The 22,386-nt window shown below is 41.2% G+C and overlaps 1 protein-coding gene across 1 annotated transcript; it reads right to left on the bottom strand.

Moving 5' to 3' along the window:
* Positions 1-19,950: 19,950 nt before the first annotated feature.
* LOC143595240 (peroxidase 3-like) lies at positions 19,951-22,092 on the bottom strand. The gene is made up of 4 exons (XM_077074331.1): positions 21,895-22,092; positions 20,818-21,015; positions 20,570-20,732; positions 19,951-20,366 (listed from the first exon to the last, which is right to left on the bottom strand). The coding sequence occupies exons 1-4, from the start codon at positions 22,090-22,092 to the stop codon at positions 19,951-19,953; spliced, it is 975 nt and encodes a 324-aa protein (XP_076930446.1).
* Positions 22,093-22,386: the final 294 nt, after the last annotated feature.

Genomic DNA, 22,386 nt, shown 5'->3' with positions numbered 1-22,386 from the left:
TAATCCTTATGTCTTGGCCACATATTAGATAGTCAACTTATCTCACCTGCATGTTACCACCACAATAGATTAGTCGAAACCAAGTGAGGACACATACCCCGTATATTCGATATTCAATTATAAATCATAATAATATATTATATATTATAATTAAAGTATATCAATTCCATCCCCGAAGCACAATCTCCATTTAGTCGTCTAAAGCCCGACTTTGCTCTTATGTATTCCTCTTCATCCAACCTCCACACTAAGCCTTTTTCACCTCCAAGTAGTCCTGTTAACTTAGAATAACAACATACTACAATGCAAACCACATATAGAATAATTTACACCAATATAATAAAACACCATTACGCCCCGTTTATAAACAGTAATTCAGACAACCACATTCGCAAGCATGAAATAGTGAAACACGCGTATTTGCACATATGTTCACAACATATATGACTTCTTAGTCTAACATACACACCATCTATCAAGATATCACTCACGTCAACTCATTTAATTTAATATGAACACCTTAAGGAATATAACCGTATATAAATCACATTCCACGCAATTCCCAATAGTGTGGTAAATACATTAAAGTCTTTTGTTTAGAAAAAACAGATATGCGCAGCTGTAGTAATTCGTTATTTTCGCCCATTTATGGTAGGTATTTTGTCTAAACTAAAAACTGAAAGAAATAGACTCAGAGAGCTTTCCATTGGTATATAATACGCCATGAATGGATGTTCGGTTAATTTACTATGAATATTTTAAAACCGGTTAAAATCTGGAAATAAGCTGAATTTTCTGCAGTTAGGCACTCGACCCATTATCAATTTGCATTCTTTCTTTATGAGTTTAAATCCCCAAAACCCATTAAAAACAATACGGTATTGTTAAGTTTTACCATATTTAACAGTTTGTATCAAAAAATCTTAACTGTAATACTTTCTAATCAATACGACCCAAACTCATTCAATATTATAATTTACTCCTTATAACAACATATGTTTAACAGACACGACACCTCAACTGATATTCGGTCACGTGTATAATAGCATAAAATATACAAAGTTGCCATAATAATTCACCAGGTATAAAACTAGTTACAACCCACTAGTTTGACCAAACACAATTTGAGTCACTCACCTTTGCCCGTAGGAAGGTTGCTGTTTTGTCACTCGTTTGATCCGTTGCCATTCAAACTTATCACACCTATCTCAACAACAATCAAACTTGCAAACCATTAGAACACATAACCGGGATGTTCATCCATTTAATACGTATTTATTATTCACCCACCCATAACATGAGTTATAGTCCACCATTCTTTAACATACAAATAAATAACGAGTTACTCCCACCCATGAGGCCCGTCATCACCCATTTAACCCCTTGTTACCCCTTCTTGTTCAACCACAACTATAGGTCGAAGTTACCAATCCAACATACAACATTTAACAAGAAGCAATGGTCTTTTGGTTATAAATTAAATCGTATTTTTAAACTCACATTCCCATTCGACTCATTTAGGTGATTGACTAAAAATAACATTTACATTGTAATCTATGTTAATCACATTCGTCAAAGCTTTATATTTACTAAACACCCTTTGATTATTAACAAGTCATTTAAATCGGGTAAACATTATAAAATCTTTCAATTCCCACTATTTATTTAGTTTAGGTATTTCATCGAACACCATGTGTGCGCAATTAAAAGTCACCATTAGCATACCCATTTAAACTCCCCAAATCACCATTTTATCATCAAAGTTATCAATTTCATTAAACATACAATACAACTTGAAACTATAATCAAACTCCTACTTTGCTAATCAACTATCACCATAAAGGTGTAAAACTGCTAGAACCTAACATTAATCATTATGGGTACACCTAAACCATATAATCTAACATCTAGATTATAACATTCAATCAAAACTATAATTCAATAATCACAAATAATCATTTTAATACATCAATTAGGTGTCGTACACACAAAATCACTCCCCAATACCCACAAATTCGTGGGTTTAAATCTCACCATCATACTATCCCACATATTTATAAATTTGCCATTAAACATCAAAGATTACATACCATGGATGATAGAAACTGGATGAATAGAGGATTATCAGAGCTTTAATCAACTGATTTTGTGGCTAGGTAGTAAAATCAATATCTTCTGCTTCCAGGCCTCTTGTTCGACGCACACACGGAAGCAAAACATGCTTCTGGAATCTGGACTTTGTTTTTCTTTATTTATTCATTCCATGTTTAGTTAGTACATGTTTCCTTATTTTACCATTAGTTAGAGATCTTGTCCAAACTAGCCCTTATGATTTACATCTTATAATCACTAGGTGTAATTTTATTACGCTTCATTCTTCCCTTATAAAGCCATAACATAGTATATTTTTATAAAATACTATTTTTCTAATATAAACACATTTTAGAGATTAATATCCCCCTTTCGTTTTATATTATAATTTAATCTCATGAGAAACGGGATGTTACAGATTATAATAAATTTTCTTGAATTCCTCCACATATATGAAGGATTTGAAATCCCTATATTTAAGGAATTTGAAGGAATTGAATTCCAATTCTTTAAACCGAACACACCAAAATGAAATTAAGATTCCAATACCAACGAAACGAACACGCCATGTCATGAGATTTTAATTTCATTTCCTTTGAATTCGCACGAATTCCGTGAAACGAACACGCCCTTAGTGTTTTAAAATTGATACATCGTCTAAATGATTATCAAGTTTGCAACTTCAAGTTTGCTTGATTTATGGCTTAGCTAATAAGATAGCAAGCATATTATTCCAGATTGACATATTTATTTTTAGTTATGATAATGAATTCGATTCCCAAGTTATTAATAATTGTTTGAATAATTATTGAACTTCATATAGATTATGTTCACACATATATTGTTTTTATTAAGACAGTCATTAACGTCAAAGCAAGTGATCATTAGAGCAACAATTCATGTTTGTAATTGGTATATGTATATTACATTATAGTACATTAACTCACATCATGCCAACAAGTTATAATAGTTTCTCCCCATTACAATTGGCTTTTTGGTCAGGAACCAAGTGTTTCTCATCTAAGGTTTTTTTTAGTTATGCAATATATATAAATATATATATATATATATATATATATATATATATATATATATTCAAAGTTATCCACCACAATGCACAAAGATGAGACCTCAAAGGAGGTTGGGAATATATATTTGGCGTATATAAATATATACTTAGAGTCATTTATGAGAGATATGTTTATAGGTCGTTGGTTTCACTTTAAGTGAACTAAAATTCCCAACTATGGGGGTAACCAAAAGCAGTTGCTAAAGGAATGAGTATAATGAATATCATTGATCCTTAAAGAATACTATGTGAAAAAAAAAATCAAAGGATAATTCATTTAGTAATTACAAGACGCGTTCACTGACTTATGTTGGGTGACTCAGTCACATAAACCAACTATTTATGCTCCAATTAATATAAGTGTCCCGAAAGGACAACCATACATTGGTAATGACTATTGAGTGTAAGGCACGCATGAAGTGTGGTAGACTAGTCTATTCCAAGAATGATGATTCCTCAAAAATTGGAGCAAGTAATGAAGATGGTCAAGTCGAGGTACAACAATAAGATCTCTTAAAAAAACATTAGTTATGATGATTCCGGAAGAACCTCATGTACATGAAATTAAAGGGATATATATTTTTTCATGTCTACAAGATATATGGATTCGAAATAAAATCGACATCGTTATCTTTATTATATAATGTAGCGCTTGAAATTATGAAAGGGTGAGGATAAATATTTAATATATGCCTATAGATGTTTGGCCAAATTAAAAGACGTGAGTAAGGCATAATTAAATTCACAATAGAAACGGAAAGTTTTCGGACCAGCAGACCATACAACTGAAGTAGTAAATTTGATGGATACAGGCGGGTCTTTTATGCAAATCGTGTAAAAATCAAATTAAGTTATATAAGGCAAAATTTTGCAAAGATCTACGATTGATTTTGAGGAGACGTCTTCTCTAGTGGTGGAGGTAATAATTTTCCAATACCTTAATGGTATGGTAATCCAAAAAGAGAATTGATCAGAGTCTAATAAATATTATAATTAAGTTGATACTGAATAATTATACTAAAGTATCTGAAGGATTTGAAGTAAGTTCTCGAGAATAGTATGACTCATGTTGTATACATATTTAGATTTGAATACGATATTATTATTCTTATTATTTAATCTGTTAAACATAGCCGAAACTCCGGAAGAGTCTTTAAGGCATGCAAATTACTAGAAGATTAGTTGAAAACATCTTAAGGATGTAGTTATTGTGAACCAATAAGTATTCGTGGAAGAAATTGTACCTGATGATGATCATGGTACGCCATGAATTTTGATATGTGATAAAAATTGATGTGTCAAATGAACAAGTTTATGAGCAAAAATCATGGAAAAGTGAATGCACGAGCATAATTTGTCAGGATTGAAAGAAGTCCATGATAGATTAGAAAATGCATGGAGTTATGCTTATTACACACGAACTACAATATTCAGATCGAGCATGACACAGATCAAGAGATATTTTTGAAAAAGTGGGAGATAAGTTGGATGTAATTAGTCATACTTATATCAAAATTGTACTCTAAAAAAGTTCATATAATCACAGTTTACAGTGATGGTATACACATCGTCGAGAGAAATGTCTGAGTTTTTAAAGAGACAATTCTTATTGAAAGACCTTGGCACCATGTCATTATTGCTCGACTTATAGTTTGAGTGTATGTGTAATTATATGTTTATAAATCCATCAAAGTGCATCTAGAAAATATTGAGATATTTTACCATGGACCAATTTAATCCTTTTAATACGTTAAACGTTGTCCAACAATACACTACATATCATTTCCTGATACATAGTGAAGCACTATTGGTTGAGAAGTACCATAATTAAAAGCATACAACCATTAATAATTTAATATTATTACTAACCATACGTGATTTTTATATCTTTTATTTATTTTTATTAGCATGTGTCAAGCTATGAGACATCATAATGAGTTAAAACATATGTTTCAGGTGAAGAAACGTGGATCTACTCGCTGGTAGCAGATCTACTTTCCTCGGGTGTAATTATACTGTTTCACCGATGGTTCCTCTGGATCAATGTTCTTCCACCTACAAAACGAACAGCGCCGTTACTTACCCCTCAGAAAGGGACAGAGGGGTCCTCTTTGGGGTAACCCTCCGGCGTGAGAATCAGTATATTTGTGGAGAAGATAATAATGTGTGTGTCAGTCAATCTCAAGAGTATTGCTTAATAGCTGAATACTCTTGATTGTGTGACTGTATGTTTGTATGTAACTGACCGTGAGTGAATATAATTCAATATGATTGAATGTGATATCACTGCTTGTAACTGTCAATGATTGAGTATGAATGTGTCATCAAAGTGGAGTTGATGCTGTATTTATAGTGCTAGGGCTTCCACTGGTTGGGCTCAACCTCGTTGGCCTCCTCCAATCGCACTGCGCCACGTGTCCTCTGGGACACCTGGCGCTTTCTCGTTGGTTGTAATCACGTGGTAGCACATGTGTCATGCTGAGTTGTCGACCTTTCATTTGGCAGCTGTCAACATCAGCATATTCTTACTCCTTAAAAAGATGCCTTCTGGAAGGTTGTCTGACGTGCACAATCAAGGTTGCCCTAATCCTGATTTGGATAAGGACGAGGTTGATTATGTGCACGTGTGATATGCGCCCATCCTGAGAATGCGCGAGGTCTTCTCTTTATTCTCACGCGCAGATATTTCACGCGCAGGTGTGATATGCACGAGCATGTGATATGCGCCGCGCGCTGGTGCGCCGCGCGCATATGTGACGCGCGAGCATATGTGATGCAAGAGCATGTGATATGCGCCGCGCGTTGATGCGCCACGCGCATATGTGATGCGCGAGCATGTGATGCCTGAGCATGTTTTGTATGCGCCATGCGCATAGGTTTTGGCTTTGTGCCTTCATAATGTCTTTATCTTGTGGGTTGACCCGCCTTGCTCGGTGTTGAGGCGGGTACATACCTCTTCAAGCCCCCCCAGTCTAATGTGTGTCTTATCTCGCGCGAGCGCGGTAAGATGGATATTAGACTTACTGATTTGGTCCTTTAAAAGGGGTTTTGTCGTTTTATTGGTTGTTTCCATCGTTGCGCGAAGTTCTATCCATTTGATTGAAACGAGGGGTCCAAACACGTGGTTAGTTGGTGGTGACGTGCGCCGTAAACGTGTCAGATGTTTCGTGTGCTCGAGGTGCTACAGTTGCCTTTCATGTCCCCTCACACAGCTGTCTTGAACACGTGTCGCGCTCGCATTGGTTAGCACCTGCGAGTGGGGGCGCGTCTCTGTTCCGTGGCAGGTCGGTTACTTTTTATGTCCCCTCACACAGCTGTTAGGGACACGTGTCGCGCCCTCGTTGGCTTGCACCTGCGAGTGGGGGCGCGTGAAATCCGATCAGCTGCCACATTTCTCTCTCCTGGGCCTATAAAAGCAGGCCCTTAGGAAATTTTTATCTTCATCTTCATTGTTGCTAATATTCGAGTTTCTGCCTTTCACATTCTGATTTGAGTGTATTCATCGATTCGAATCCTCGATTATCTGCTGCTGCAGTTGTATGTCTGATAGTTCAGACTCGTCTAGCCCTTCAATCACCTCTGTTGCCTCTCGAAGACGCCGTGTGAAATCTGTGGTGATGTCGACATTGAAGCAAAAGGGGAAGGGGAAGAAGGTTGTTGAGACCACATCGGAGGAAGTAGGGAGGACCAAGGCCACCAAAAGGTGGAATGAAATCCCCTGCAAATTGAAGCAGGCCGATCTCGACAACCTCATCGCCTCTCAGGGCTTTCCCACCCTGTTTGGCTGCATGTTGCCTAGGTCCGGGCAAACGGCGGCGGACCCGCCTGCCGGCTATATATCCCTATATAGCCACTTTTTCACCCACTGCAACCTTCGTCTCCCGATAACAAGGTTTGTGGGTGCACTGCTGAAGTTCTATGGGATTCATATATCCCAAGTCCATCCGTTTGGACTCGTGCGCGTGACTCACTTTGAGTTCATGTGCAAATCCCAGCGCGAGGAACCCACTCCTCGGCGCTTTCGGTATTTTTACAAGCCCAAGATCCAAGACAATTGGATCTCTTTTATTCCTCGCAGTCAGAAGGTGAAGTGCTCCACTGTTTCATTCAAGAGCCTTCATGACTGGTCTGAGAGGTTCTTTTATATAAGGGCTGGTGTGATCCCCATCCGTATGACCATGCGCTCTATCTCTTCTGCGCCTGCGGATGAGGGTGTCCTCAAGAACCCAACTGGCGCCTGGGTTAAGAAACTGACCGCCGAACCATCCCCCGCGAAGAAAATTTGCGAGGAGGCGCTCGTTGGGGTCGGCATGAGTAAGCTCTGGGCCGACAGCGCGCTTGAGCCCGTTATCCAAGTCGACGGGTTGTGTAAGTTTTTTTTTTTTTTTTTTTATTTTCCTGCGCGAACATCGTTCTTTTGCTGATATCATTTGACTTGTTTTTGCGCAGTCACCAAGGATTATATCCTTGCCGCTTATGATGAACACATGGAGGGTGGCTCCGTCGAGCTTGGCGCTGGGGAGGTTGGTTTCCCAGATCGCTTCGATGACATGTTCATCCCAGTGGATCTGGATTTTGGCTTTGACAGTGACGCGCCTGGTAAGCCTTCGCACTTATGCTCATTCCTTTAGAATACCCAAGTTTATTAACAGTTATGTTGCTTGTTTTTGTAGATGCGCTTGAAAACTACGAGCTAGAGCTCGCGGAAGAGGAGGAGGAGGAAGAGGAGGCGCCCCTACTAAAGCGCAAAGCTAAGGGGAAATCTGGCGCAGGGGCCAGTAAGAAACAGAAGAAAGATGACACCCCTGTCGCTCATCCCCATGCTCAAACGAAGGGACCTAAGGAAACCCAGGTGTTTACCACCAAGGTTTCTTTAGCTTCCCTGCCTGTGAGAGTGGGCAGACCTCCTGTCCACTTGAGGTATGGTGGCGTCGCCTCCTCCGTTCGCGCGGCTGAAGAGAGAAGCAGTGCCGCGCCTGCAACAGGTATACTTTGCTTGTCTTCATCTGATTGAATTGTTATTAAACCTTTGCTCCTTTGAATGTTTGCAGAACCGGCGACGGTAACAGATCAGCCGCAGGCGCCACAAGGTGCTACGGCTGCGCCGGGGGCTCCATCGAAGTCCCCTGTTCTACCCTCTGAAAAGGGTAGAATGAATTTTATGGCGATGTTCGCCGCGCGAACAGAATTGCGCCAAGGTAAGTTTTGCACACTTGTCTTCTGAATTTTTCCTTTTGAATTCAGTCATAAACCATTTTTTCCTTGTTGATTTGTTCATAGGAGTTGTAGCTGGCGCACAAGTTGCTGGTGACACTCCTGGCGCCGTTGCCGGCGCCGCTGGTTCTGTTCCTGCTCCTGCTAGTGCTGAGTCTCCCCTTATTGGGATTACCAAGTAGCAGGAAACCGTACTGCGCGCCGAACTGGCGGCGTCGAGACCTTCCTCGCCTCCTCCTACACGCAGCCCTCCCCGCGAGACTGGTTTGGAGCCCTCCAGGTCGCAGGAGAAGAGGCCTATTGAAGAAGATGAGGAGGATGAGGGGGCTCAAGCTGAAGACTCCTTGGGAGACCGCGCCAGCCCTGCGATGCCACGAGAGTTCGCAGCGCAAACTTCTGGTGGGGCTGGCGCTGACTTTTCTGCTTCATCCCCGCAGGTATGTTTTGATTTGTTGCTCCGCTGCGCGTACCTCCATTTAAGTATGTTTTATAACTTAGAACATTGATTGTGTTTTGCAGGAAGGTGACCACGTTTACCGCCCGAGATGGAACATTAATGAAGACAGTTCCTTTCAATCCATGGGCGTATGCGAGGACTTCTGGGCTCATGCCATGCCTCCTACTGAAAGGAGGTATCAGGAGGAGCGCACCCGCGCGGACTTGCTGAACGACCATGTTTTCGCTGGGTCGGCTTTCTTTGCTGCTTCCCAAGAGCTTCGTCGTGATTATATTAAAGTACGCGATGCTCTTGTGGAAGCCCAGCGAGAGGCCAAGGTGGCTGCCTGGAACCTTTCTGATGCTCGCTCGCGAGCTGAGAAACTCCAGGCGGAGCTCAGCGAAAACCGAGCAAGTGCCAACACCGCCTATATTAAGCGCGGGCATGAGCTCCAAGCTGCGCGGGAGAAGCAGCAGGTGGCAGAGGCCGAAGTTGCCAAGTACGCGCGTAGAGTGCGTGTCTTGGAACAGCAGGCTGAGGCGCGTGACCAAGCTATCGTCCAGAGTATAACTGAAAAATCATCACTGAAGAGCGAGGTTGCGCGCCTGAAGAGGGAGTTGGCGGCCGCGCAGGCTGATAGAGATGAGGCCTTGGCGACGGCGGCGTCCAGCCAGGAAGCACTTGGTGCTGCGCAGGCGGAGAAAGAAAAAATTTTGGCGGCAGCAGCGTCTGATAAGGAGGAGCTAAAAAAGACTAAGGAAACTGTTGAGTTATTAAACTCTCAGTTTCCTGCCCTCGAGACGTCTGTTGCTGGCCTCGCGCAGGATCGCCAATGGCTGGTGTCACAGGGCATGACTCGCTGCGCTTTGGCCATGAAATATTCCGCCGAGTTTCAGGCCCTTGTGATGGACTGCAATGCCGCCGCGCGCTTGGTGGGCCGAGCTGAAGGGTTTACGGATGGGTATGAATATGGCATGTTGAAGAAGAACCCATCCGAGTACCCTTACAAGAGCGACGCGGCCTGCGCGGACATGGCCGCGGTGGGGGAAAAGTATATGAATACTCCCATCCCCATCCTTATGCAGGTACCTTGACCTTAATGAGTTTTACTTGACTAACTTTTCTAAGTGTTTTGTACTCATTACTTTTCTAATGATTTGCAGATAGCTGCGCTTGCTGACCAGCCCGACCTCGGCGCGCTAAAGAAGTTGCTCGATGAATGCGAGAGGGCTGGTGGCGATGATGGTGGCGCGGGGGATGCTGCCCCTACCAGCGGGTCTGGCGCGGCGAAAGAATCTGCTCCTGACACCGTTGTGATCGAAGACTCCAATGAGGAGGAAGAACTTGACTATGGTCAGTTCGGAGATGAGGAGCAGGCCGCGCCAGATGCTGCGGGGGATGATGAGGGTGATGAAGCGGCTGAAGTCGACGTGGAGACTTGAGAAGCCCTTCATCAAATTTTGTATATTTTTTTTTTATACTTGTAATTTGTAACTCATCATACTTGTAAATTTCAATGCAATGGAATGAAACTTGTTTTCTCTTTTTCACATCTTGCGCATTTCCATTCATCTCTTCATGTTTGCTTGTATAGATATAAGATATGCTTGCACGTTAAAATAAGAACAAGGTTGTAAGGAAATTATTCACTTAACCATAGTCCTATTTTGTAAGTGGTTTCGCAGTATCTTGTTTATGCTGACATGCGCGATAACTTTTCATAATTCCTTTTTCGCGCGTCGTAGTCGCGCTGTTTTTACATGGAAGTATGAGTTTGAGCCATTACATGTCAGCATGTGTTACTCAGATATCCACTATGATTCCGCGCGCGACCTTGACCTGAGACCTTAACAACTATGATTTGGCATGTACTTTGCCTTAGTTGTGTTTAAGGATTTTTATGATCAGGCTGCGCGGGATGTAAGATGGATGTTTGTGAGTGTTTTGAGCTAAGGCTCTTTGTTTTGGGCTAAGGCCCTGACTTTTTTAGAGTTAAGACTCATTAACGTGTTTGAGCTAAGGCTCGTAGGTTTGGGCTAAGGCCCTGACGTTTTAGAGTTAAGACTCGTTAACGCGTTTGAGCTAAGGCTCTCGCATGTATGTTTTACTTCGTTTTATTTTGTTTTGAAGTCAATATAGTGTTGTCATATTGCTCCAAATTAATAAAGGAAGTGTGAAACATGTATGCAAAGGTAATAGAACAAATATTGAAAGATAGCGCGAATCATCATTCATGATGGCTTAAAAGCCTTGATTACATATTTGAACTTTTACATGAAGCATTTTCTAAGCTGTGCCGCGTTCCATGCGCGCGGTATCTTTTTTCCATTCAAATCTTTTAAAGTGTACGCGCCTTTCCCCAAATCTTCTGAAATTTGATAAGGTCCCTCCCAATTGGGGGACATTTTTCCTGGGGGTATCGCGCGGCTAGCTTCATTGTTTCGAAGGACAAAATCATTTTTCTTGAAGTGGCATTCTTTAACGCGCTGATTATAATATTTTTCCAGCTTTTTCTTGTATTTGGCTTCATTGATGATAGCCGCTTCTCTGCGCCCTTCAAGCAAGTTGAGGTCCAATCTTCTTTCGCGCTCGTTATCAGTCTTGCTCATCATGAGTACCCTATGGGATGGGCATCCAATTTCTGCTGGGATCATAGCCTCTGTCCCATAGGTTAGGCTGAACGGGGATTCGCCGTTGCTAGTTTTGCTTAATGTCCTGTGCGCCCACAGGACATTAGGTAACTCTTCGACCCAAGAATGGGATTCCCCCTCCAACCTTTTCTTAAGCCCATTTAACAAACTTTGATTCGCGCGCTCCACTTGGCCATTCCCTTGAGGGTGGTAGACCGAAGTGAAGATTTGGTTGATTTGCAATTCTTTGAGCCAGCTGGATATCTTCCTGTCAGTGAATTGTTTGCCATTGTCGCTCACAATTTCCATAGGAAGGCCAAAACGGCAAATGATGTGGCTCCAGATAAATTGCTTCATCGCCTCAGCTGTGATTTTTGCTAGTGGCTTGGCCTCAACCCATTTTGTGAAATAGTCTATCGCCACTACCAAAAATTTCACCCGCCCTTGCGCTTGCGGCAGGGGCCCCACAATATCAATGGCCCATTTGTGGAAAGGCCATGCGGAGGTCACCGGAATCAGGTTGTTCTTTGGACGCATGGTGTTTGGCGCGTGGCTCTGACATGCCTTGCATTTTTGGATTTCTTTTAGCGCATCCAAGTACATGCCTGGCCAATAGTAGCCTGAGCTCATTGCCTTGGCAACCACCATGCGCGGACCAGCGTGTATTCCGCAGATTCCTTCATGAATCTCCCTAATCACATAGCTTGTTTCTTCAGCATCCAGGCATTTCATGAGCGGTCCAAGATAAGAGCGCCGATATACTGTACCATCAAGTAGTTCATAGTTCTGCGCCTTGTGTCTTATCTTTCTCGCCTGTGCGCGATCGTCCGGTAACTTCCCCTCCTTCAGGAATTCCATTATTGGAGTTATCCAGGATGAAGGGGTTGTATGAATTACAAGGACCGATTGCGTTTGCACTGACGGGCTGCTCATTACTTCCACCCTGACATCTTTGCCAAAGTGATCAAAATTAGTTGATGCCATTTTACTCAACGCGTCAGCGGACTTGTTTTCGCTACGCGAGATGTGTATGATTCTGAAGAAGTCAAACTGCTCAACGAGCTTTTTTGCCTGCTCTAGATATAGAGGCATTGTGTTCTCCTTGGCGTCATATAGGCCGTTGACCTGAGCTGCTACCAAGTAAGAATCAACATGCGCCTCTAGCCTTTTAACACCAAACTTGCGCGCGATGCGCAGACCAGCCAGCAGGGCTTCATACTCAGCCTCATTGTTGGTACTCTTGAAGTCCAACCTAATAGCATAAGTATATTCATGATTATCAGGGTCCACCAGTTTGAGGCCTGCGCCGGACCCTTCGTTGTTGGAGGCTCCATCAGTGAATAGCCTCCAAACATCTTCTTCATCATTTGCTCGCGGAGGGTCTACCTCGCGCTGAGCTTCTTCAATCTTTCCCTCTGGGATTTCCGTGATGAAATCCGCTAAAACTTGACCCTTTATTGCTGGACGAGGCTTATAGGTGATCGTGTGTTCACCTAATTCCAGCGCCCACTTTGTCAGCCTTCCGGAGAGCGCGGGGCGTCGCAAGACTTGCTGGATGTTGTAACCAGTCAGTACTTCAATAGGATGACCATTGAAGTATCTATGAAGCTTGCGCGACGCGTGTGTTAGTGACAAAACTAACTTTTCCATGATGGAATAGCGCGTCTCAGGGTCTGTCAGCACCCGACTCACATAGTATATTGGAGTTTGGATCCCCTTGCGATCCACCAATAGTACTGCGCCGATGGCGCGATCTCCAGCTGACAAGTACAATGTAAGGGTTTCGCCAGGAAGTGGAGCTGTGAGCGCGGGCAGCTTTATGAGACATTCTTTTATCTCAGTGAAAGCTTGCTCAGCCTCAGGCGTCCACTTGAATTGGCTCTTCTTCAAGCAGTTCCTCAAAGTGTTAACGAATGGAGTAGATTTGCTGGCGTGGTTCGCTAGGAACCTGTTGATTGACACCAGTCTACCATTCAGCTTCTGAACCTCTTTCATGGTGGATGGTGAAGGCATGTCAAGGATGGCTTCCACCTTTTCAGGGTTCACCTTGAAACCATCCTTAGTGACCATTACACCAAGAAATTTCCCCTCTTCCGCGCCGAAAGTACATTTGCTCGGGTTGAGCTTCATGTTAACTTCCGTTAGGCGCTGAAGAGTTTCCTCGATGTCTTTGAGCATTTGTCTCTCCTCCCTGCTCTTGATTACCAAATCATCAACGTAGACTTCTAGATTTCTTCCGATTTGTTCACTGAAAACGGAATCCATAAGTCTCTGATAGGTGGCGCCCGCATTCTTTAAACCAAAGGGCATTTTCGTGTAACAAAAAACACCCTTGTCGGTCCTGAAGGCCGTCTTGTCTTCGTCTTGTGGTGCCATTTGAATCTGGTGATAGCCTTTGTAGGCATCCAGGAAACATTTGAGCTTGAATGGCGCCACGGAATCCACCTTTGCGTCGATGTTTGGTAGGGGGTAACAGTCTTTCGGACATGCTTTGTTGAGGTCCTTGAAGTCAATACACATCCTCCATGACCCGTTGCTTTTCTTTACCATCACAGGATTGGCTACCCACGTCTGGTATCGGATCGGGCGGATGATGTTTGCGCGCAACAGGTCCTCAACTTGCTCATTCATGGCCTTCGCCTTTTCATCCCCCATGATTCTCTTTTTTTTCTGAGCAATTGGCTCCACCGACTTGAACGTGTTAAGAGAATGTTGCGCCAAGTCCCGCGGAACCCCAGTCATATCGGAGTGTTGCCACGCGAAGACCGACGTGTATTTTGTGAGCAACCTTTTCATTCTCAATCGCGTTTCGTCTGAAATGGTAGCGCCAATTGTGACCGTTTGCTCGGGGAATTTTGGGTTTAAAATCCACTTCTCTGGCGCATTGTCCGCCGTTGGAAGTTTCATTCTCCCTTCTCGCGGTGTACTTGTCACTGCGCACAAATGATCGCGGTAAACAAATGTTACGCCTGTTGGTGTAGGGAAACCCAATGCGCCGTGAGCTGGCGACGGTACAGCATTAAATTGGGCAATCGTTCCCCTACCCAGGATCATATTATGGCATGACGTGATGGGCAAGACCAAGAAGTTGGCAACTTCTGCTCGCTTGTGCTCATCATCCCCCATAGTTAGTTCAAACTGAATCTGGCCTAGGGGGTGGATGATTTCATTTGAAACACCACAGATTGGTGCGTTCACAATTTCGAGCCGCGCTTGGTCTGCCGGGTCTAACTTTCTGAAACACTGCTCATACATAATGTCAGATTCACTTCCAGTGTCCACCAGGACTTTTGACACTTCGTAATGAGCAATGTGTGTGGTAATGACGAGAGGACTGCTTATTGAAGGGCCTCCCCTGATTCTTGGGAAGATGACTTGCTGCTCGCGCCAATCCCCGTGGATTTGCGCGCCTCTCTTTTTCGACGTCTGCCCTTGTCGTCCCCCCTCAACCACACAGATTCTTTTGTATTTCTTGCTGGCAGAGGCTCCCTCCGGTTGTTCATCTTCTACTCTTGGGTTTTTCACCAAGTGAGCCAGCCTGCCTGACTTTACATCCTTCTCGATCGCATCCTTTAAATGATGGCATGCGTCGGTGTTGTGGCCCGGGGACCTGTGAAATTCACAATATTTGCCACTGTTTTGCGGTCCCTTGTAGTGTAGTTGCTTGGGAGGCTTGAATTGGACATTCTCAGTACTTAACACCTGTGAAGGTGTTTTAGTGAGGGGAGTCCATATTCTTGGCAGAGGTCTGCTAGGATCTCTGCCGCCCTCCCTCTTGTCACCCTCCCCACGATTACGAACATCTTTTTGGGGCTGGGGTGAGCTTGGTTGCGCTTGTTTTTCCGCGGAAGAAAAACTTGTTGGCTGCAACCTGGACCATACAGAGTTCTGTTTGGCCCTCTTCTCTTTGCCGCGCGGTGATTCAGCCTGATGCGCTCTTTCTCTTGCCCTATCTTGGGCAATCTGCTTCTCATTTCTCGCGAAAACTCGCGATGCCTCCATTAACTTGGCCCACGTGGTGGGCATACCATCTTTGCTTACGAGAGCTCGTCTTAATTGATCACTGCGCGCCTTGTATAAAGGCCACGCGCAGGAGCTGCTCAGTTATACCCCCGATTGCCAGGGACTCCTGATTGAAACGAGTGATATAATCTTCAATCGTTTCATCATTCCTGCGTATGCAGTGCATGATGTCATCAGGATCGCGCGTGTGCCTGCGCTGCTGTACGAAGTGGGCTTGGAACTTTTATAATAGTTCCTCGAACCCATCAATTTGCCCTGTCGGCAAGCTCTCGAACCATACCCTCGCTGCGCCCGTGAGGCAGCGAGCAAACATATGACACCATGTTGGCATCGTCCAGCTTTCTAGGTTTCCCGTGTTATAGAAACCTTGCAAGAAATCGTCTGGATCTGTCGTGCCGTCATATTTACCCAAACCACTTGGCATCTTGGTCTTGTGCTGGATGGGTGCCTGCGCGATGCGCGCAGTGAACTTTGAGTGCTTCACCAAGATGGCTGGTCTGTAGGGTGTGGTTACGTCCACTTGCCCTCTGACTGGTGGGCTGTACGGCATGTGCAAATCCAGATCGGCTCTGGGTCCAGGCGCCATGTTCACAGGCGCGCGGAGCTGTGAGCCTCCTGCATGAGTATCCCGTGTCTTCCTCATGCTATGCACCTCTTCATCACTGAACTCAGTGTGTGCAGTGTGAATTGAATGTCCTTCTTCCGGCGCGCGCGGCCTTTTTGTAGTCTGTTTATCAAACGCTTGCCTTTGTGTTTGGTCGGCCAGCTTCTTCTGTTTGACCATTTCCTCTTACTTTTCCATCAGACGCCGCTGCTCGTTTATGAGTCATTCATTCGGATCATTTGTTTCCTCTTCTGGACCCATTGGTCCTTTCAGTTTCGCGCCGGCCATATTTTGTAACGTGAGATCGTCTGGAGGAGTTTCAGTCTGGCCGTGAGGGGTTGTGACGAAGGGACGGTTGCTGGTGGTACGCGTAGAATCACGCGGAACCCTCAGAACCTGCTGTCCGTCGTTAACACCCTCACGTTCAATATCCTCCAGAGCTTGATCAACGTTACGAACGCCAGAAACCATGGTGATTGATATTTTTTATGTAGATCTGATGAGATCTGATTGCCGATGTAACAGTGGATGGCGCCAATGAAGAAACGTGGATCTACTCGCTGGTAGCAGATCTACTTTCCTCGGGTGTAATTATACTGTTTCACCGATGGTTCCTCTGGATCAATGTTCTTCCACCTACAAAACGAACAGCGCCGTTACTTACCCCTCAGAAAGGGACAGAGGGGTCCTCTTTGGGGTAACCCTCCGGCGTGAGAATCAGTATATTTGTGGAGAAGATAATAATGTGTGTGTCAGTCAATCTCAAGAGTATTGCTTAATAGCTGAATACTCTTGATTGTGTGACTGTATGTTTGTATGTAACTGACCGTGAGTGAATATAATTCAATATGATTGAATGTGATATCACTGCTTGTAACTGTCAATGATTGAGTATGAATGTGTCATCAAAGTGGAGTTGATGCTGTATTTATAGTGCTAGGGCTTCCACTGGTTGGGCTCAACCTCGTTGGCCTCCTCCAATCGCACTGCGCCACGTGTCCTCTGGGACACCTGGCGCTTTCTCGTTGGTTGTAATCACGTGGTAGCACATGTGTCATGCTGAGTTGTCGACCTTTCATTTGGCAGCTGTCAACATCAGCATATTCTTACTCCTTAAAAAGATGCCTTCTGGAAGGTTGTCTGACGTGCACAATCAAGGTTGCCCTAATCCTGATTTGGATAAGGACGAGGTTGATTATGTGCACGTGTGATATGCGCCCATCCTGAGAATGCGCGAGGTCTTCTCTTTATTCTCACGCGCAGATATTTCACGCGCAGGTGTGATATGCACGAGCATGTGATATGCGCCGCGCGCTGGTGCGCCGCGCGCATATGTGACGCGCGAGCATATGTGATGCAAGAGCATGTGATATGCGCCGCGCGTTGATGCGCCACGCGCATATGTGATGCGCGAGCATGTGATGCCTGAGCATGTTTTGTATGCGCCATGCGCATAGGTTTTGGCTTTGTGCCTTCATAATGTCTTTATCTTGTGGGTTGACCCGCCTTGCTCGGTGTTGAGGCGGGTACATACCTCTTCATCAGGTATGAAAGATATGCACTTATATTTTACTAACTCATCATAATAAGTTTGGTTAGTTTTGTCAATGCAGGGAAACACAATTGGGTCATCGATACAGACTACAGTGGCATATGTTTACGAGATGATGCAATTGAAGTTTACACGTGAAGATCATGCAACATTGTTCAACTTAAAGATTCACATATCAAGAGACCAATATACAAATGATTGGTTACAAAAGTTTTGGACAACTTTCACAAAAGATTGTTACTTACCATTTTAAAATATATATAAATAAATTGGAGACAATACGCGTTTTACTCTTTTTTTCCTTAGCTATGGTTTTGTCTCAATGGATTTTCCTAGCAAGGTTTATAATGAGGTAACATCCTGAAGCGTGTGAATTTGATAACCAAGCAGGAGTGTTATGAATTATTATTATTATGGTTATCAATACCTAAAATAGATTTTGCTTCTTCTCTAAGTTTTTTCATCCTTATATGATATCTTATTTATGTTATTGTATTCTACACATCATTAATGAAATCTCTCTCTCTCTCTCCTGTTAAAATAGTTTCAAAGCACACGATTTATTTTGTAAGCCTACTAAGTATTTAATATCTAAGAAGAAAGCAAATTAAATATATGTAGTAATGAAAAATTAAAACAGGAAAATAAAACTAAAACAAAAATAATAGCAAGGAAAAAAAGGGAAAATACAAGTCCGTCCCGACAATATATTCAGAAATCATGAAAATGTTTCACAATTGTAAACATGAACATGTGACGTAAAAATGAACGTTAAGAAATAAAAAAAAAACGAACGCTAAAATAGTTGTTTAACAAAGTTATTAAACTAAATCCGGCGCCTAACCAGATTTAACATATAAATAACTAATTTGTTAAATGTTAAAATTAATTAACATATTAGAATATAAAAAAATACTATAAATGTTAAGGGTAAAGTTAAAATACAAAGGATAACAAAAATGAGAAGGGTGAGAAGGAATTTAGTCTATTGATTTTGGATTTGAATGATTGAGATTATTTATTTTAAAAAAATTCACCATAATAATAAGCATTTTTTTTATCTTTAATATGAGTATCATATTGTTATATATAAAAAAAATTAATGGGTTTTTTTAATTGTGTTTTTTTGTTATTCATTGTGTTTTTTAGTTGAGTTTTCATATGAATTGTATTATAGATTTTGATCATTATATTTTCAATTGGTACTCATATCAAAGACAAAAATTAAAACAAAGATTACGTCATTGTGTCGTTTTGCTCGTTATTAACTTTTAGTCATTATGTAATACGTTCATTGTCTTTTATTCGGATTGACATATAACAAATTCATTTAATTTGAGAAAAATAGTATTGCGTTCAATGTATATTACGTTCAAGTCATTGTGTAATATGTTGTTTCCATTGTGTTTTACGTTTCAAGTCATTGTGTTATATATATTCACCATTATGTCTTATGTTTTAGGTCATTGTGTTATACGTATTCACCATTGTATTTTACGTTTAAAGTTATTGTGTAACATGTATTAATGATTGTGTTTTATGTATTAGATAATTTGTTGTTATTTATCATTATTTTTACATATTATTATTACACAACGGTGTTATTAGTATTTAAAAAAACATAATGATGAGTTGAAAGACACAATGACGAAAAAATAAACAATGATAAGCGAAAAGATACAATGGTGTGCGAAAAGACATAATGATGAAAAAAGACACAATGATAAGCGAAAAAACACAATGGTGTGCGAAAAGACATAATGACGTAATTTTTGTTTTAAACTTTATATAACATAAATCATACTCATATTAAAGATATAAAAACGCTTGTTAATATGATGATTTTAAAAAAAAAAAGATATTATACGAAAAAGTTATAGATGTTTTAAAATGATGGGGGTATTAACATGTGGCTTGCATGTGAAGAGAGAAAATGTGTACAATTACCTTTATGCCTTTCTTCTTTTGGTCCCCACTTGACACATGTCAATTATTTATGGTTTCTCACATTTTTCATTTTCATTAGCCTTTGTAGAATAACTTGAACCAAATGTTAAAGCATTTATAAATAAAAGAAAATAAATGTTTAATTAAATTACAAAAGGTAAGAAAAGAATAATACAAAAACAATTTCACGTTCATACCGTTTTATTCGATTCTTTAGCTTTTTATATTATACAAACATCATTTCGAATCCTCATATCCGGTAGAATAACACAATCACGTCTTTATTTATTTTTTGTACCACACCAAACTAACCACACAAAATTGAAAACAAGAAGAAAAAAAAAGGAAAAACAAACAAACATTATATGACTACAGATTAAGTCATTAGCTATTTACGACAGCACAGTTCCTTCTAATTTCACCGGAGGTTCCGGTTTTCACCTCAGTCTGACCCATTTTCTCCATGGATAACGCAAACTCACTGAAGAAATTCTGAAGCGATCCTTGAAGGAGTTGGTTTATGAATGCCAAGGTGTTGGTGTTTCTAGTCAAAGCCGAATCAGACTCGAATAAGCCCCTACGTTTTAGCAACAACGTGTAGTAGCTAAGATCAAAAGTCTTACGGCTCCCGGGATCCATCTCAACTTTTGTTGTATTGTCATTTTGTGTCCGACATTTTCTTGATCTAAGATTGTCAGCATATTCGCTATCAAGTGTTGGGTCTCGATCTCCAACACCCGTGAAGTTGTATAGACGGTTTGAGAACGATGGGCAATGTGAGATTCCAATAGTATGAGCACCTAGAAATATAGCATCATAAGTTAATATATATATATATATATATATATATATATATATATATATATATATATGAGAATTTAAACTAGCTAGTATCATAAATCTAGCCAATAAGTCTTCAAATAACATCATAAATTAATATATTAGAAGTTAGAACCCATTATATATATATAGTAGAATAATCTACTTTCAATAATGTAGGTACCTGAAAGCACAACAAGATCCTTCAAGTCAAGACTTTTATTTGCAAACTTTTGTATGAGAATAGTGATATTATCAGTTGGAGCCGGGATCTGGTTTGTCGCCTCGGACGCATTCGAAAACAATCCGTCTCTTCGACCCGTGGGGACTCTCCAAGAAGGGCCTCCCTTTAACACAACCAGAAGCAACAAAAATAAATCAGAACCAAATTAAGCATTTATTTTAATTAGTACTATATCATATTATTCTTACAGTGATAACAATAGAGTCTCGAGCAGCAAGAGCAATAATATCTGCGCAAGAAACAATGCCCGGGCATTCTGCTTCCGCTAAACTCTTCAATCGATCAATGAAATCAAACCCTCTTACTGTTCGATTCGGGGTTGCCACTCTCTCTGTTTGATTCCCTGAGCTTGAAGTAACATTCAAGAGTACTGATCCATCACAACCCTATAAAAAAACATTAGTGTTTCGTTAGGATATATAAGAGGCGCGCTTAAATATATAGCCATAAGTACCTACCGACCTTTCCATATCGATGCAACATTTTGGATACGTCAAATAATCGCAAACTTATCTCTAGCCAAACTTGGAGTATCTAAACTCTAAACATATATAGTCAAATAGTAATTTTATTGAAGTTGCATGTACTCGTAAAAGACAACGTTTTCACAATCGGTTGTCTTACCAGTTACCGGTTTACGGGTCTGATGAAATTTAAAAACCGAATAACGTCATGAATAATATAAAAATAAACCTACACATATATACACACGAAGGCAACATAACGTGACATGTGGCAGCTGATGGGTAATTTCATTCCTGTTACAGTTACTCAAAATATATATAAATACAACGCATATAGCATCACGCAACAATGTTACCCAAATTATAAGAATAAATATGCAACAAATATTTAATCTTGTGTACCATCCGCATGCTAACATCCCTATTTATTTAATCCTTTTAACACACGCTCGCACACATGTATATGCATGTGTATATGTATATGAAAAAAAAAACAAGACAAAATGATATGAGCTTTCAATTTAATATAATAAAATATATTGACACTTAAAAAAATAAAGCCTCGAGTAATAAATGATTATAGTTAAGATGTTGAAGTTTTAAAAAGTTGATAATGTGATACAACCAACGGTAATGTTCAACCGGTCCAATGCTTAACCAGTTGACTGGTCCGACATGAAACAGTTAAATATGTTTAACCCATTACAGGCCATGCCCGGTTCCGGTCCAACCATTCCGAATGATAATTAAAAATGGCATGACAAATGAATTGAAAAAAATAAAGTTAGAAATGAAACGAACCCTGACGAAACAATCATGAAAATGCATTCTGATAAGAGCAGCTGCAAGCGATGGGGCGTTCGGGATATGCTCATTCACATAGTCTTGCACAATCTTTTCAGCTTTCGGGCACGAACTCGCATAAAACCCCAACTGCAAATCACCTTTAACCGAACCAAAAATCACTAATAAAACCAAAACCGAGCAAAACCCTTTCATTTCTTATTTTTGTTGCCTTCTTTCACCCGTGTTCTCTCTAAAGACTTTGATCAATCATATAGGAATAGTATGCAAGTACCACTTGTATTTATAAAGCGTGCAACAAAATTGGATGATTAAGCTCATCTTAATTTAAATATTTAAATAAATATTATAAGGAGTGAGGTTAGTTATAAGACGTCAATGGGTCAACTTAAGAAATAAAATAAAACTCACCTAATCATGATGTTGCATGAAGAATATAAAATAACGGTGGATTTGATAACGTGTGGGGCCTGATTAAGCTTGTCTATT

This window comes from Bidens hawaiensis, unplaced genomic scaffold (assembly GCF_021521415.1).
Source record: "Bidens hawaiensis isolate Kalapana, Puna unplaced genomic scaffold, B.hawaiensis_p1.1 tig00000190_1, whole genome shotgun sequence".
Lineage (NCBI taxonomy): Eukaryota > Viridiplantae > Streptophyta > Magnoliopsida > Asterales > Asteraceae > Bidens > Bidens hawaiensis.
This window is presented reverse-complemented; position numbering and strand designations above follow the sequence as displayed.